The sequence below is a fragment of the Saimiri boliviensis genome, chromosome 5 (genome assembly GCF_048565385.1).
Source record: "Saimiri boliviensis isolate mSaiBol1 chromosome 5, mSaiBol1.pri, whole genome shotgun sequence".
Lineage (NCBI taxonomy): Eukaryota > Metazoa > Chordata > Mammalia > Primates > Cebidae > Saimiri > Saimiri boliviensis.
The window spans coordinates 97,372,825-97,388,630 of record NC_133453.1 but is presented as its reverse complement, the minus strand read 5'-3'; the positions used below and the strand labels follow the sequence as shown (position 1 = coordinate 97,388,630).

At 34.3% G+C, this 15,806-nt stretch overlaps 1 protein-coding gene across 4 annotated transcripts in view; it reads right to left on the bottom strand.

Moving 5' to 3' along the window:
* LRP1B (LDL receptor related protein 1B) overlaps nt 1–15,806 on the bottom strand; it is a 1,884,038-nt gene that overhangs the window by 1,198,787 nt on the left and 669,445 nt on the right. For all 4 annotated transcript variants that reach the window (XM_003921997.4, XM_074399735.1, XM_074399736.1 and 1 more), the window contains exon 3: nt 6,542–6,679. In XM_003921997.4, the coding sequence (XP_003922046.1) occupies nt 6,542–6,679 (138 nt within the window). The remainder of the gene's footprint in view (nt 1–6,541; nt 6,680–15,806) is intronic.

Below are 15,806 nucleotides of genomic sequence, written 5' to 3'. Positions count from 1 at the left end.
TATCATACTACTTACTCCAGACTGAGGGAGAAGAGCAAGACTCCATCTCAAATAATAATAATAATAAATTAAATGAAATAAAATCATAATTAACTGAAAATAGAGTATTTTGCAGCAACAATTGAAGTTTCATAATGTACCAGTACTCTCACTATAGAAAAGCTGTGATAAAAAAGTTATGGAAATAATGTAACTTCATTTGAAAACATTATTTTCTAAGAAGAGAGACAGATACAGAATCTGAAATAATGTTTCAGTGAAGAATGTCTCCTTTTAACTTAAAGTCTATTGTGATCATTTCTAAACCACTAGTAGGCAGTTGACACCATTTGTAAAAAGTCACAATTTTTTTTTTTGTTTCCTTAGTTATTCTTGAAAATAATCCTGCTTGGTAGAAGAGAATGTGTACTTAGGATAATACTAACATTAATCAAAGATGTAAATCTATTATAAAGGAATTAAATTCCAATCAACATTTAATTATTTTAGATTACCTTTTGAAGTATCAGCTACAGCGTAGGGTCAAATAACTCAGCCATCTTTCCCCCAGAGGTATTTACTTAGCTTGCTAGCTGCCCCTGGAAGTCAACATATTCAAACATTCTAAACTGGAGTTCTAAGTCTCTTTAACAGTATTAATTTAGCAATTATACCTTATAAATCAGTGTTAAGAAGTCAGATATCTGTGCAAAAGTATATTTCTAATTCAACAAAATTTATAAAACTAAGTCCCTGAAAAATGAACATGCATCTATATGTACATACATACATATGTGCAAGCATGCATGTGTATATGTTTATACATACACATATATAGATATATATTTAGAACAATCTTCCATAAGTACACAATGCTAATTTCACGTAGGTGTCTTTTGTCTATGTAAACAATATCTGTATAAGCCTTCAAAAGGATGAAACACATATAGAAGTTCTATTCTTTCTAGAAATAGTTGCTTTGCTTCTGGGAAGCATTAAGCTTGGCCCTGAAATCAGCCAGTGTTAAGGGCCATAGCCTTTCACTAAACTAACTCAGTTACTTAAACCAATCTCTTTGAGAAGAGATCCTTACGCCTAAGAGAGACTTGAGACTATCTGATCACCTTAGCATAGCTCAACGCAGAGAAAATACAGCAGGATCTACTCTTAACTTGTAAGAGCTTTACTAATCAACAGTGGTCTGAGCTCACAAACCGAGGTCTTCCTGGCTAATTCCGCTTCTTTGTTTCTTAGCTGTAGGCTTATTGATGTTCCAAGTCCGTTGAGCACAGGTTCCCCTCCCTGAGCCTTAAGCTCAGTGTTGATGACAGATACACTTTCTATAACATTGCAGTTACACCTCTTCTCCATACCTTGGTTTTGGAATTCTGGATGCTGAAATTCCACTCTATAGTATGATTTTAAATTAGAATAATATTGGCAATATTTTAATGAAATTTTTAAAATGACGCGATGACAAGACTCATTGCTATAATAACGTAAAATTAAAAACAACAAAGAGCTGCAGATTTATTTTTCTTCTTCAGTAGCTTTATTACATTTCTTCTTTCCTTCATTCCTTCTCCCCTCCCTCCCGCCTTCCCTTTCCTCCCTTCCTCCTTTCCTTTTTCCATACTAGTAGCTGTAATAGGATTTGTAACAAAACAGTAGTACAGAGACATTTTTCCTTTCTGGAAGACTAAAAAACTGGAGTTCTGGAAAACCTCTAGGTTAATTCCTTTTTTAGAAAATTTGGAATACATGTAAGATTTAAGCAAGAAGTTTGAAGAATTATTAATTTTTCCATGGTGAATCATTACAGATAATAAAGACTGCCATTTACCCTGGTCCATTCTGTGAATGCTTCTAAGTTCTAAATCACCCACAGGATATTTTTAGCACTCTCTCCTAAGAGCTTAAAGATAGCAATATAAAAGAAAAAAAAAAACGCTACATAAAATTTTAAATATCAAAAGTTGGTATCTAAATTAAATACATTAGAATTACTTACAATAGATTATGAGTGGATTAAGAAAAATCCAATTGCACATATTAGGAAAGTTATATTCCAACTGGAAAGTAAGGTAAAACAACCAAATGGAATTTACAAGTCTGAATATGCTTTATTTTAAGGAGATAGGTGATATATAAGAGGATCTTACTCTTTTTTAGGTCCCAGATCAAATATGCCAATTAATTATGTCTTATACTAAGAATTATATAGAAAACAGTTCAGAATAGAGAAACAAAATGTCGGAAAAGATGAGAGAGAAAGAGAGAGAGAGAGAGAGAGAGAGAGAGAGAGAGAGAGAGACAGAGAGAGAGTGTGTGTGTGTGTATGTGTATTTGTATTTTTGGGGGTGAACTTTTTATATGTCAGAGAGTTTCATTCGCCAATCAGTTTTAGAAAAATCTTCACACAGGTTACCCTCTTAGATTTAAAAGGACATCAGAATGTTTGCTGGAAAACAATCACATAGATTAAATAGTCACTTCTGGTAGTGACTTAAAAGGTATCATTCCTCTTTGCAGTGACCTCAGAACTTTCCATATTCTTTTAACAGGGTAAGAGCAGATACTGCCACAGAGACTGTCATTTCCCATGGACATTTAAATATATTACCACATGGGGGCCAGGTGCGGTGGCTCATGCCTGTAATCCCAGCACTTTGGGTGGCCAGGCAAGTGGACCACCTGATATCAGGAGCTCCAGATCAGCCTGACCAACATGGTGAAAACCCGTCCCTACTAAAAATCCAAAAATTAGGTGGTGGCACATGCCTGTAATCCCACCTACTTGGGAGGTTAAGGCAGGAGAATCACTTAAACCTGGGAGAGGGGGGTTGCTGTGAGCTGAGATCACACCACTGCACTCCAGCCTAAGCAACAGAGCAAGACTCTGTCTAAATAAATAAATAAATAACTTACCACTTGGCACTGCAAAAGTGCTCGCCCCAGCTCCTGCACCTGCCTATCTGCATGGTCCCCTTCCCATAAGGGGCTTGAGTGTGTGGTGGCTGAAGAGAGGAGCCACACCCCTGTCACACAACCTTGGAATAGGAGTCAGGGAACTCTCCTATTTCATTAATATAATAAATCACCTGAAGACTGTTAAATTTTAAAACAGCATTTTGACACATTTTAGTCCATCTTGTTTTTATTTGTCAAAGTTGTTCACTTCTTCCTTCATTCTTTATATGGTTGTGTGCATTTCTATGGAAATTTTCTGGATTGAGAGGCCTTATGTTTTACAGAATGTATTTTCATAACTCATAAAATTGTACAAGGTGATATTATCACCAATATGAAGTACTGTGTAGAGATTAACTTTTCAAAAATATAATGTGGTGATTTTGAAAGTTTTTATTGTAAAACTTTTATAAGCATATTTGTATACGCAAGTACCCCATATACAAAAATCCATTATTCTTTCTTCAGATGGAGCCCAATTATGGAGATGAAAACATTAGTTATAGGAAATCATTTAATAATAGATAACTCTTCATTATATTTACTAGAAAGATATTGATTTCTCTAGGAAACATTCAGAGAACAATTCAGTTGATACAAAAATATTCCCAGGACCAGAACATCACCTCCAAAATGTTAATTTTTCCCTTATTAGTTTTATAAAGGATATAAATATACCACATAATATATTTTGGACCATTTTTCAGAAAAAAGAAAGCACACCCATCTTTGAATCATGTCTAAGACTTTAGGTATAATTACTTAAATTACAGTCAATGCTTAGAATGCCACAAAAATGAAGCAATATAAGGAGAAGTGATTTAGACAGAATTGTTCTGACAAAGAAAAAAAAAATTTCCAAAAAGAAAGATAATGTTTGAATTAATCTGGTTTCTTGATTCATTGTATGTCTGTGGTGGATAAGAAAATTTCTTACAGACTTGATGGGGCTGGTTCCTGATTAACTCTCCAAGAAACAATATTTCATCAAGTATGACCACAAATTAAGAGGAAGGCTGAGGGAGAGAAAGTAGACTCAGTTCGTACAATGTACCTTTGCTTACAACCTGTCACCTTTTCACATTTAAACAGAAATCATATAAATGTTGCAAATCTTGCGTTGCCCAGAGATTTAGGTTTTGTCCATGTGGCAGAGAAACTCTACCAGACCAAGCAGGTAAATTCATTTCTGAGTTTATTTTCTCAATGCAGAAATATTTTATTAAACCTCTGATTCTAGAATGACTATATCTCTTTAGTCACCTTGATCTCACAATGCTATGTAGTATGCAAGGTCAGAGAAGTAGGTGAAAAACCCTCTACTGAGGTTAACTAGCAAGTGAAATCAAATTTACTTATTATTTCTAAGTCTACCACAGGTCATAATGAATAGTTGCTTAGGTCTTTTAAAACACTTGATTTGGTTAAATGCAAAAATATTTAAAAGGACAAAATGGTACAATCGACCTCCTACTGGAAACTAAACCTCCTACTGTCAAAGAAAAAAAAAAAAAACATTGTCACATGATAAAAATAGAAAACTTGAAACACTTAAACCGCTAAATTAGAACAGAAAAAAAAAAAAGGAGTGGAGGATAAACAACTATATACTTGAAATTGATCTTAATCCAACGTATATGTCAGTTTTTTCAAGGATCAAAATAGAAGAATTTGATCTTTGTTCAAATAAGTTGTTTTTATTTGAATCTTCTGTTATGCTATTAATATATGCCCTCATATACAAGATAAAAAATCTGAATTTTATCAGAAAACTGAGTTATATTTTCATTTGATCCACAGCACCAAACTATGTTTATGATATTCAAGGTCGTATAACTACCTCTGAAGAAATATTTGAAAATGTTATGGCTCTGTTCTTTTAAAAGCTTAGTTATACATATCCATCTGAAAATTTAAAAAATATACAATAAAAAGCCTAATTATAACTGAATTGAATAAAATCGCAATCCAGAAAATATAATATCCAAAAAGAAAATTAAACTCTTTAACACCTATCACTTTATAATTTAGCATTTCACTCTCTTTTCACATAATTTTTTTCATATACCATTATATAAAAGACATCACAAAGCCTTTAAATAAAAATAAAGTCTCTTATTCATTGTTATTACATGTGTATTCATAACTGCAACTAAGAATCCACTGATTTTTTATGTAACTTTAAGGCTAAGAAAGGAAACCCAGGACAAAGGACCCTTCAAAAGATCTTTAAAATCCCAGTCAAAATTTATGCACAGAGAATAATTGGACATCCCTTTAGAAAGAGGGAAAAGACCTAGAGACCAGTTGATTTCCACAGCCTACGTATGGTCTCTCAACATTCTTACTTCTTCAGGTTATTCTTCTGAGATTTATGCTTTTTCTAATATCTCTCTCCATTTATGGTCTTGAATTCAGCTTACTTCACCCCAGACCTCGAAAACTGCCAGCCAACAAGTCCTGTCAGGCCTCCAGACAGAATTTGTTTGGGCATGTTTTTGACTATACAATGTTTTTTTAAAAATAATATCTGACTTTGAGCACTTTAAATGTATACATGTTTGGAGATCCTCCTCAACAACTGCAGTTTCTGGTGACCTGGGACCTCTTCTGCATGACAACGATTCGGTTGTGGGAAGCCACCCAGAAACCAGATATGTTATCTCCTGTTTTTTCACACTTTCTTCTATTCATTAACATCTTAGTGATCCCAAAAAAGAAGGACAGGTTCTTACTGAAGTCTTAGTTTCAATATCCTTTGTGTTACACTCAGCCTACGAGAATCTGAGTTAGAGACTTCCAGTACAGTTGTTACTTTCCAGGCTCCATCATGCAGCCTGATTCACTTGACTGCTACCTTGATTCTGTTTCCAAATCTTGGTCCTTACCTGGATCCTTGACTTTTTCCTGTGCTCTTATTTCTCTTCGTCTCATGTTTCATTCCCCCCGATCCCGCTCCCACTAGCAAGTGCCAGTAGCAATTAACTTTTTACTAATTTTTAGATTGCAATTATTTATCCCTCATATCATTAATATATAGTTAATATTTTACCACTGTGGAATTTCGATGTTGATTTTTAAAAAGACAGAAAATTACAAGAAAGTTAATAGTCTAATATCCTGGAAAAAATATGAAGGAACAAATTTCCCATGAATACATTTTACTAAAATATTTGGTTGCTAAAACAGTCCTTCAAATACTTTGTTTAAGCAAAGGTTCAGAGAAACAAGCTTGTAACACCATGTGGTATCAATCTACCGTGACAAAGACTTCCCATTTATCCTTTGCTCAAAATATTCTTTTATACAAACATGTAATTGTTTAAGAACCCGACTTCAAAGTCTGTGTATGTGTGTGTGTGTGTGTGTGCGTGTGTGTGTGTGTGTGTGGTGTTTTGTCTAATGGTGTTTTTTGCTAAAACATACTTGCAGCTTTGAAATGCATATTAAATGTCAGGCAATAAAATTCATGCTTTCCTAATAACTGATATGCTTTTGGTTGAAAGAAAAGGCAGGTTACAGGTTCTCTTTGAACTTTCATTACTATGCAAAATTTAATATTTCAGTTGCATTGTTCTAAGAATGGACTCACCCTGACAATGTACTCCTTCATCATACCCATCTGGGCAGTCGAAGACACCATTGCACAGCTGGGATAAATGAACACATTTGTTGGTACCAAGGCAAGCAATGTGATTCAAGGGGCACTTGATTTCTACCTCCTCAGGACCTGAAAAAATGTAAAAAGGAACAGAATTGTGTGTTAGCTTTGCTTTTTAAATGGTAAAACTATTACACACAAGAAATTACTAGCATTATTTTACAAGACAAAACTATAGAAAATACTGGAAGAGTGCTGCTCTTGTTTTCAGAGGCATTGAAATTAGCCTGTGTGATTAAACATCTAATTTTTAAAAGCTGCATAGGAAGGCAAATACATATTTTTTCAAATAATGCATTAAAAACATAAATATTCTTTTCATCCATTAAGTTAGTATAGATTTAAAATCTGAGGGTTGATTTGAGTCATTGCTTCATCTCAAATACTAGGAAAGTTGGGCAAGGTACTTTGAATCTCAATTTCCTCCGCTGTGAAATATGGATAATGGTGTATGACTTCTATTGTTTAAAGATCTTTTATTGAGCAACTATGATGCAATAAAATTTGCTAAATAGGAAGTGAAGAAAAGGGCATGCTCAATGAATTTAAACACCAGTGATATCTACTTTGTATAAGCACCCTTTGTATTTTTAAGATAAGCTTAAATCAGAACATTGGGTCTTTTCTGAAAGTTTACCCATTTCAAATCTTTGTCAACCATTTAATTTGTATGTTATTTTATCTGAATTTCAGTCTGTCAACTCCCAAATCCTATCTATACTTCTACAAGCATTTTCCAAATCCCTATATGATTCCTAGTCTTATTCAGCTCTCCCAAATCCAAAGTATAGTAATACCAATATGCCTACTATCATGTATTAATCTGAAACAGATTACTGTACCAGCCTTGATTCTATAGTTAGACACACTTTAATCAGAACTCTGTTGAGTCCATAGGGACATTAATTGATTTAATCAAATAATCATTAGTTTTCTCAGGTATAAAATAGAGCTATCAAATGAGCTTACATCATAGAGTTGTTATGAATGTCAACAGTTATTGACTACAAAGCATTGAGCACTGTGATGTAGGCTGTGTAGGAATTCAACATGCATTAGTTACATAAATAAATGCACCACAGCAGAGTGCCTAACGAACTCTGGAGACAGATTCCTAGGTTCAAATGCTGACCCCACCATTCATAAGCTGAGTGGTTTGGGCAAGTTATATATCAAGTCTGTTTTTCACAGGGTTGTGGTGAGGATTATATTAAAAGTTCTCAGAATACTGTCTGACAAGCTCTTAATAAGCGTTTTGTGTTATCATAGTTTAATAAAGAATGTTCAAGAAGATAAGTTGCTTTTTTTAATATCTGAAAACGTTGTTTCTCTTGTAAGCCCCTTTCCCCTTCCTGGAAAAAAAGCTCAAAAATTTCATGTTTTACCTTCACTACTTAGTTGAGGCAAAATAATAATAATTAAAAGACCAATTTAACATATTTTAGGATATGCAAAATTATGAGAATTGCAGAAGATTGCAATGTGATAAAACTAGAAAACAAACAAAAGGAAAAAATCACACAAGCAAGAAAACAAACTAGATTTGCCAAAAGTTAAATATAATTTTGAAATACTTTATCAAATAGGAATTACAGGTATAAATTATTTCATTTGATGCTAAAACAGCTTTCTCCAAATCTTTTGTGTTTTGGAGGATATAAACAAATTTTTATAATGTAACTTTACTAGCTGAATTGTGTAATAGAGTTCTCTGTAAATTTCATGTGTATTTACATAATTACTACTATACAAGGCTATTAAATGTCAAACACCTGTCACTCCAAATGCACAACTCATTTTTCTGTAACATGCTCCTGCAACTTGAGTATCAATATTTCTTAAAAAAACCTTTATTTCCATATATATTTATGTATGTGCATATATATTAATAAAGTACAAATATGCAAAATTGAATATAAATTACAGGAATAAAAGTAAATGAAAGAGTTTTCACTGAAAGTCTCTAGCTATTTAATCATATTAACATAAATTCACTTAAAATGAATTTTAAAGATACATAAATTAATATTAAAAAGCTATAAACCTCTATGACCAGCATCATAAAGTAGCTTTTTAAAATTACTTGGCTGATTCGTAACAATTTAAAAACATGCATCCTTGCATACATTTTCAAGAAATGTTTAGACCAGTTATTTACACAATCCTGTAAAATTTCTAAAAGTTACCCACAGAGAAAACACTTCATAAACCTGAGAGATTTTAGAAATGTTATGGTTAGAAAACAAAAAATGACTCAGGAGTTCTTCTAAGCAGCAAGATTTTTTAAAAAGTGATTCGTGTGTTGGCTCAAATGGAAGTATGATTTCTCACTGTTAAAATTGCCAGGTTACTGAGGAACATGATAGTATGAGTAAAATACACATCTGGTCGCCAGAAGAAAGGCTCAGCTACTTACAAATGTTGAGAATATAGAAAAAATTGTGTTTATTTTGCAAAGGCAACATATAGAATTATTAGATTATTCCTAGTGGTAATATTTAGGAACAAGAAAGAAATTAGTCTGGGAGAACTAAAGAGTTACTTGGTTTCTTTACAGACTAGCCACTATAGTCTTTCTCATCTTTGATACACTCTTGTCTTGGTTGCTGGGACTACTGGGTAACCCTTGAGACAGCTGGGTCATGGCCAGAAGAACTGTACCTTAACCAGTCCTTCCCAAATTTTCATATCAATATACATTAAGACAATCATAATATTTGCAAGGTACACTGGAGCAAACAGCAGAGAGTATTTTTGGAAGTGGTCCCAGGCCCTGGTAATTAACCTCACAGTTGAGGGAATAAATATTTCAGACCTGTTTGACCAGTGCTAAGATGCTTCAGTTGGAAAACTGCTAAAACCAGTATTTTGTTGTTCTTTCTGGAAAATGGGGAGACAGAAATTGCAATGCCTACCTCAAACAAAGTTCTCCCAGAAGCCAGACAATATGGATATTTAATTTACTGTTGCTTTGAGGAATTATCCATCCTAATTCCCAATGATCATTTCTGCAGTGAAAATATTTATATCCCATGAAGCTCCTTACAGATTCTGTCCATCCTGTAAGTGGACAGAAGATCCAATCTGACTACCGCTTCTACCCGTTCACCAAAGTGAGAAGCATGGGATAAAGGAGGCTTCATGAATTCCCGAGAATATGGAAGTATTGCTTTCAATTAAATGATTAGTCTCATGAAGACTTTCAGGCATTTGGACATTTCACAGCCAGAGAATATAAACTAAGCACAGCAAGAAGCATGGTTGGAGGCTCTCTGGTAAACCTGACATTATCTCTGTAGTGACTGAATCATGAGGCATTGGGAAGGACCTAGGACAGGGACAAGGTGTCCAGGTAGTGAAGACAAATGCCAAAATTGTACAAAGACACATCAGATTTTTAGGAAGTATCATGATCCTAGTGAGAATGTCACCTCAGCAGCTTTCAGCATTATGCACATTCAGAAAACATTCCCAGTCCCTTAAATCTAAATGTAGGTGACCTAAGCAAGATAGCAAAATTTAAAATGTAATAACTTAAAAAAGAAAAACTCCCTCATTGAGTGACTTAAATTATATCAACACATGAGGCTAGTATTTATACTTTTAAATTATGTATGTGCCTTGACCAATTAGTTGAAATAAGTTTCATTTCTTACACAAAATCTTATTTTACAAATAATGCTTCCAGGATAAAGCAAGAACAATGGGATTCATCTGTATACTACTGAATGCTTAAATTATTTTCAAGTATAGAGTAAATCTCTTACTGTGTACATTAATAGGGGGTAATAAAGGACATAAGTTTTATCAAATATCCCTTCTGATTAAAGAAAATTGAGATGGCATGTTTTGTGGAGAGGAGAACTTTTCTTCTACTCTAATGGCAGACACAGTCAAATAACTGTCCTTGTCACAGCATCCTCATATCTTAGCAGAAACAGCATCACTCCTTCTTCCCCACAGCTAACATCTGTACCTTACATGGTATTATATCCCACTGTTTGGGTCTTGTCCTGTCAAGAATTGTCTCTTGGTTTTCCCATTTATTTTCCCAATGTTTCAAAGCCCTTTGCCTGCAATCTCACTCACTCAACTTTCTTAACTTATACACAAGGAAAAAGTTACTTTTGCTGTTAAAACTTTCCTTCAAGCAGTATCCCTTTTTGCCTACTGAAAAAAAAAAATTACTGTTAAACTTCTTCAGAACATAGACTGCACCTGCTGCATACCTACTCCCATATCACACTAGACTCTGCTTTTACCATTCTGCGGAACTGCTCTCCAGCACCTCTGTGGTCCTGGCCACAGTGAAGCCAGAGACATGCGAAGTCCTCCAAAGACTGACTAGAATTCCTCTCTTTTAGAACATTTTCCACCATTCTTTCTCGGGCTTCTTATATTCTATTCACACCATTATTTTTGTCATTCCTCACAGCATTCTGTGGACATACTGGGCACATTTTCCACATGGTTTTTCATAAAATCCCCTCCATCTTCTGCCTGGGAAACACATGATTATCCTTCAACTATACGCTGTCATTACTTTTCCTGAAACTTTTCTGACTTCTCCAAACTCTGTGGCAGGTTTTAACTTTGTTTATGATGATTGTTTCTAAGTATTTGTCTTCAAAATAAGACTGTGAGATATCTGATGTCATTGATTATTTCTCATCCATCTCACCAATGCAAACACCTAGCAGGCTGCTTGATGGAATAGGTTCTTGACATTCTGTTGTTGAAGGAATGTACACTGCATTTTAACTCCTGGCTGATTTCTACTTCCTCTGACATGCTAGAAGTTACTCTTTTCCACCGTTAATACATTCTCAGAGCAGTTTCTACCAATGCTACTTTCATCCCATGACTACTTTCAAAATTATAATGGTTCTCAATTGCTGATTACAACAAAACCAAACTGCTTAGTCTGATTCCATCATCTAATTGAAACTTCATTACCATTACTTACAACTAATTTTCAGTATGTATACTCTACACTTCATTCACTGCCATCTTTCACCTCCCCAAAATACACCGTATTCCCACTTCTGGATCCTTATGCAATGCCCTCATTTGGCAGTAAACCTCTTTTTCCTTTGCCCAAGAAAATTCTTCAAGGCCAAGCTCAAACTCTGGCCTCTCCATAAAGTTTTCTTTGTGAAAAACAGCATAAAACAGTGAATAGCATGTAAGGTTTAGAGACCAAAGACTTGAATCTGACTTCTAATAGCTATTTGCTTGTCTAAACGTGCATCAAGTACTTAACCTCACCGAGATTCTTCCTTCCTATTTGCAAAATAGAGATTTCTGCCTGACAGTATTGTCATAAGGAACAAATGAAATCATGGTTGGGACACACTAGGCAAAGGGGAGTTTTTTGTGGATGTAATTGCTCCCACTTTGTTCTATGAACTTTTACAGACATTGTCTATATCATACTTTTTTGATACATAACTCATTGTACAGTTTATAAACTGTATCATATATGCACAGTTGCATATATCTCTTGAGGTCCAAGGACTTAAGTTTATTTGTTTTTTTCCCCACTCTATTCTACAATATTGGGTAGCATAATGCAGCAATAAAAATATACTGATTAGTTGTTGATATAAGATCAAGTAAAAAAACACTACGGTATGTAAAGCTCTGACCAAATTTGGTATGTAAAACTTAAGATGTCCTCAAAATTCAGAAATTTAAAATTATGCAGTTTTGCGTTTCCTCTGGTTATCCCTGCCTAGTCATTCTAAAAACAGAGCTTCAGTTGTATTTTTTTAATTATTTGAAAACTTTTAGTAAAGCCTAGTACTAATTCCAAAACACTGAGGGATATAAGGATTACTTCTACTGAAGTAATTGATGACTTCTTTTGGCACAAAAACAGCTCACTGAAGCCCCGAACTCCCTGGCTCAAGGTATCCTCTTGCCTCAGTTTCCCAAGTACCTAGGACTACAAGCACGTGTCACCAAACCTGGCTAATTCTTTTATTATTATTATTTTTTTATACAGACAGGGTCTTGCCATGTTGCCCAGGCTGGTCTCAAACTCCTGGACTTCAGCAGTCCTGGGATTATAAGTATGATCCACTATACCTAGCAGCTTTTCAATATTTAATACTGTGAAATTTTTCTCCTTACTAAGTAGAAGATCCTAACATTTCTACAGATTTGTCACAAGTGCCTTAAAAATTAACTTCCTTGGAATTATTTAAAAACAAACTTTTACTGTCATTACAATTAAGTTATATATTAAGATTTCTAGAGTACCATTAATCTGATTACAAGTGTGTTCTTGCAGGTTTTTTTCTTTTTTTTAGGGTTTTGTTCTATTGCCCAGGCTGGACTGCAGTGGCACGATCACGGCTCCTTTAGCTTTGACCTACTGGGCTGAAGCAAACCTCCCACCTCAACCTCCCATGATGCTTGGCTTTTTGTGTATGTGGAGGATGGGGGTAGGTTCAGAGACAGAATTTTGCCACATTGCCCAGGCTCATCTCAAACTCTTGAGCTGAAGCAATCTACCTGGTTTCACCTCCAAAAATGCTGGAATTACAGGCATGAGCCACCACACCTTGCCCTCTTTTATTAAGAATGCGTTTCGCACTCAATTAGATCCATTTTCTTGGATGTATTACAAACTATATCTTTAGTATTTTCAGGTGAAAAGGTAATTTTTATGTAATTATTACAAGAGTATGAAAAAATTGCACTATAATGTCTATTATAATTATCATAGCTGAGAATTCAAAATAGTTATTGCAATGTAGATCATTTATAAGACTATCAAGAATGTGAACAACATCATTTACTCAATGTTGTTTGGGAAAATTAGCATATAATATAAAGATAGTTAATATCACACTTCTGCTTAATATTAAACATAGTATCAAATCACATAATATCTTTACAGAAGCAATACAACTTTTTAGAACTGTGTTTATTTCATAAGATCTTGTTCTTATTTTAAAATACAACTTACTTTTACGTCTGAGCTATTTCATCTGACAAACTTATACTGTAAGTGCACTAAATAAAACAAATTTATAGTGTTTCAAATAAAATTAAAATTGGATTTACGAGTTTCAACTTCCAAATAAAACAATATTAATTGAATAATTTGTTAATCTGTATGATTACACTTGAGGATGCAAGAATATAAATAAGAACCTCTAAAGATTCATGTGCTCTCAATACTAATAGTAACTCACTCAAATCGTACAATTTCTCTGTAAAATAGGTTCCAGTAATGGCTTTTGTGTTTACATATTTCACATGGATGTTTTGAAGATTCACAACCTGCAAGAGATGTAAGAGTGATTGATTTTGTCCAGCTGCATTACCCTTTAGCCATCTATAACATCTAATTTTTAAAGCCCTGGGAAAGGAGTTTTTGCAGCTTTGATAACTTGTTTTAGGATTTAAAAATCCTTTCTCTTTAGAAATCTCAGTGTAGGAAATTTTTTTTTGCATCTAACATATAGAGCTTTATTTATGTATTTAATATGTGAAAAGCATGCCTGCTCACCTACCAAAGATCATCTATGACCAAGGTACCTATTATTATGAATATAAACAATGGATGTCTAGTTAAGACCCTTTTACTGAAGGCTTCTAGATCATGTCAGGAAATATTGTCATGTTAAAATAGCCTCATGTGTGTGTTTTCTGCTAACTTTAGAATATTTATATAAAGTGATTTTTTTTTTTTTTGAGACAGTTTTGCTCTTGCTGCCCAAACTAGAGTGCAATGGTGCCATCTCAGCTCACTGCAACCTCTGCCTCCTGGGTTTAAGTGATTCTCCTGTCTCAGCCTCTCTAGTAGCTGGGACAACAGGAGCCCACCACCACATCCAGCTAATTTTTTGTATTTTTAGTAGAGACAGGGTTTCACCATGTTGACCAGGCTGGTCTTGAACTCATGGCCTCAAGTGATCTGCCTGCCTTGTTCTCCCAAAGTGCTGGGATTATAGGAGTGAGCCACCATGTCCAACCTCAAGTGATTGTTATCAGTTTAACTTAAGTTGCACCTGAATCCAAAAAGTATAGGTAAATAATAACATTCTCTTGCACCGAAACTATAAACACTTAGAATATAGACAAAGTTGGTGAATTAAAAATATTGTATACACAGTCAAAATATTATTGTCATTAATTATAGCCTTAGAAATAAGAAATGTGTTAGGCATGTGGACTTTCATCACAAGAGCAAATAGATAAGAAGATAAATGAAATCACTGTTATATAAGTAATTGTCATTGCAGCATTGCCTCTCATCAAACTCCATGTTAATAGAAGGAACTTGGCCTGAATGGTTTAGAAATCAGTGCTCTTTTAGGTGTTTTAAATGCTCCTTTATTATTCGCCATGAATTCTTCACATTTCTGGATTGCTGTATTACCTCACACTCTCTTTGTTAAAAGCTCCATACATTTCTTTTCCCTTTCATCTCCCTCCCTCCACTTCCACCTAAGTTAAAATGCAGGTAGATGTTTCTAAAAAATCTCTTAGAGCCCTGTTCTTTGTGAGCCAAGTTGATATACTAGGTTCTTTCATAGGTAATGTATGTGCATTAAACAGGATTCTCATGAAAACAATGCATCAGTCCTAAAGATTGGAATTAGAAGCCCTTTGTGAAGACAATAAAAAGTACTTTTCTTTCAGAGAAGGACAATTTGTTGATTAATACTCATATCACACTTCTTAGATGGCAATGTCTGACTGGTAAAGTTGGCTCTCAACTATGATTTTTTAAATGAATAAACACATATTTAATCAATAAATCAGAAAGAAGATGCTCTTCAATTTTCAATTTTTAGAAATCCTATTGAGTCCTTAAGATGGAAAACACGTTTCAGTTACTATTTAAAACTTCTCTGTAAGGAAAAGATTTACGCAGTTTGCTGACTTAAAAGAAAACTTAGGAAGCAGAAGATGAAATGTTCCATTTGTATCTTTGTTCAGAAATACAGAATTGAAGGTAAGTATTTCATCTCTGAAATTAAAGCTTTTTCCTCCTGTTCTTTGGAGTTACTCTACCTACTGTAACTGAGTGATAACTTCTAATTGCGATTCTGAAGTTCAGGGCAGCTTGGAAAGCCTACGCAATTAGAAGCAGAGGTAACTTCATGGGAGGAGGCAGGTTGAAAGACTAATGCCTGACAGGAAAAGACAAGCCAGAATCAGGTAGTCCTAGACAACT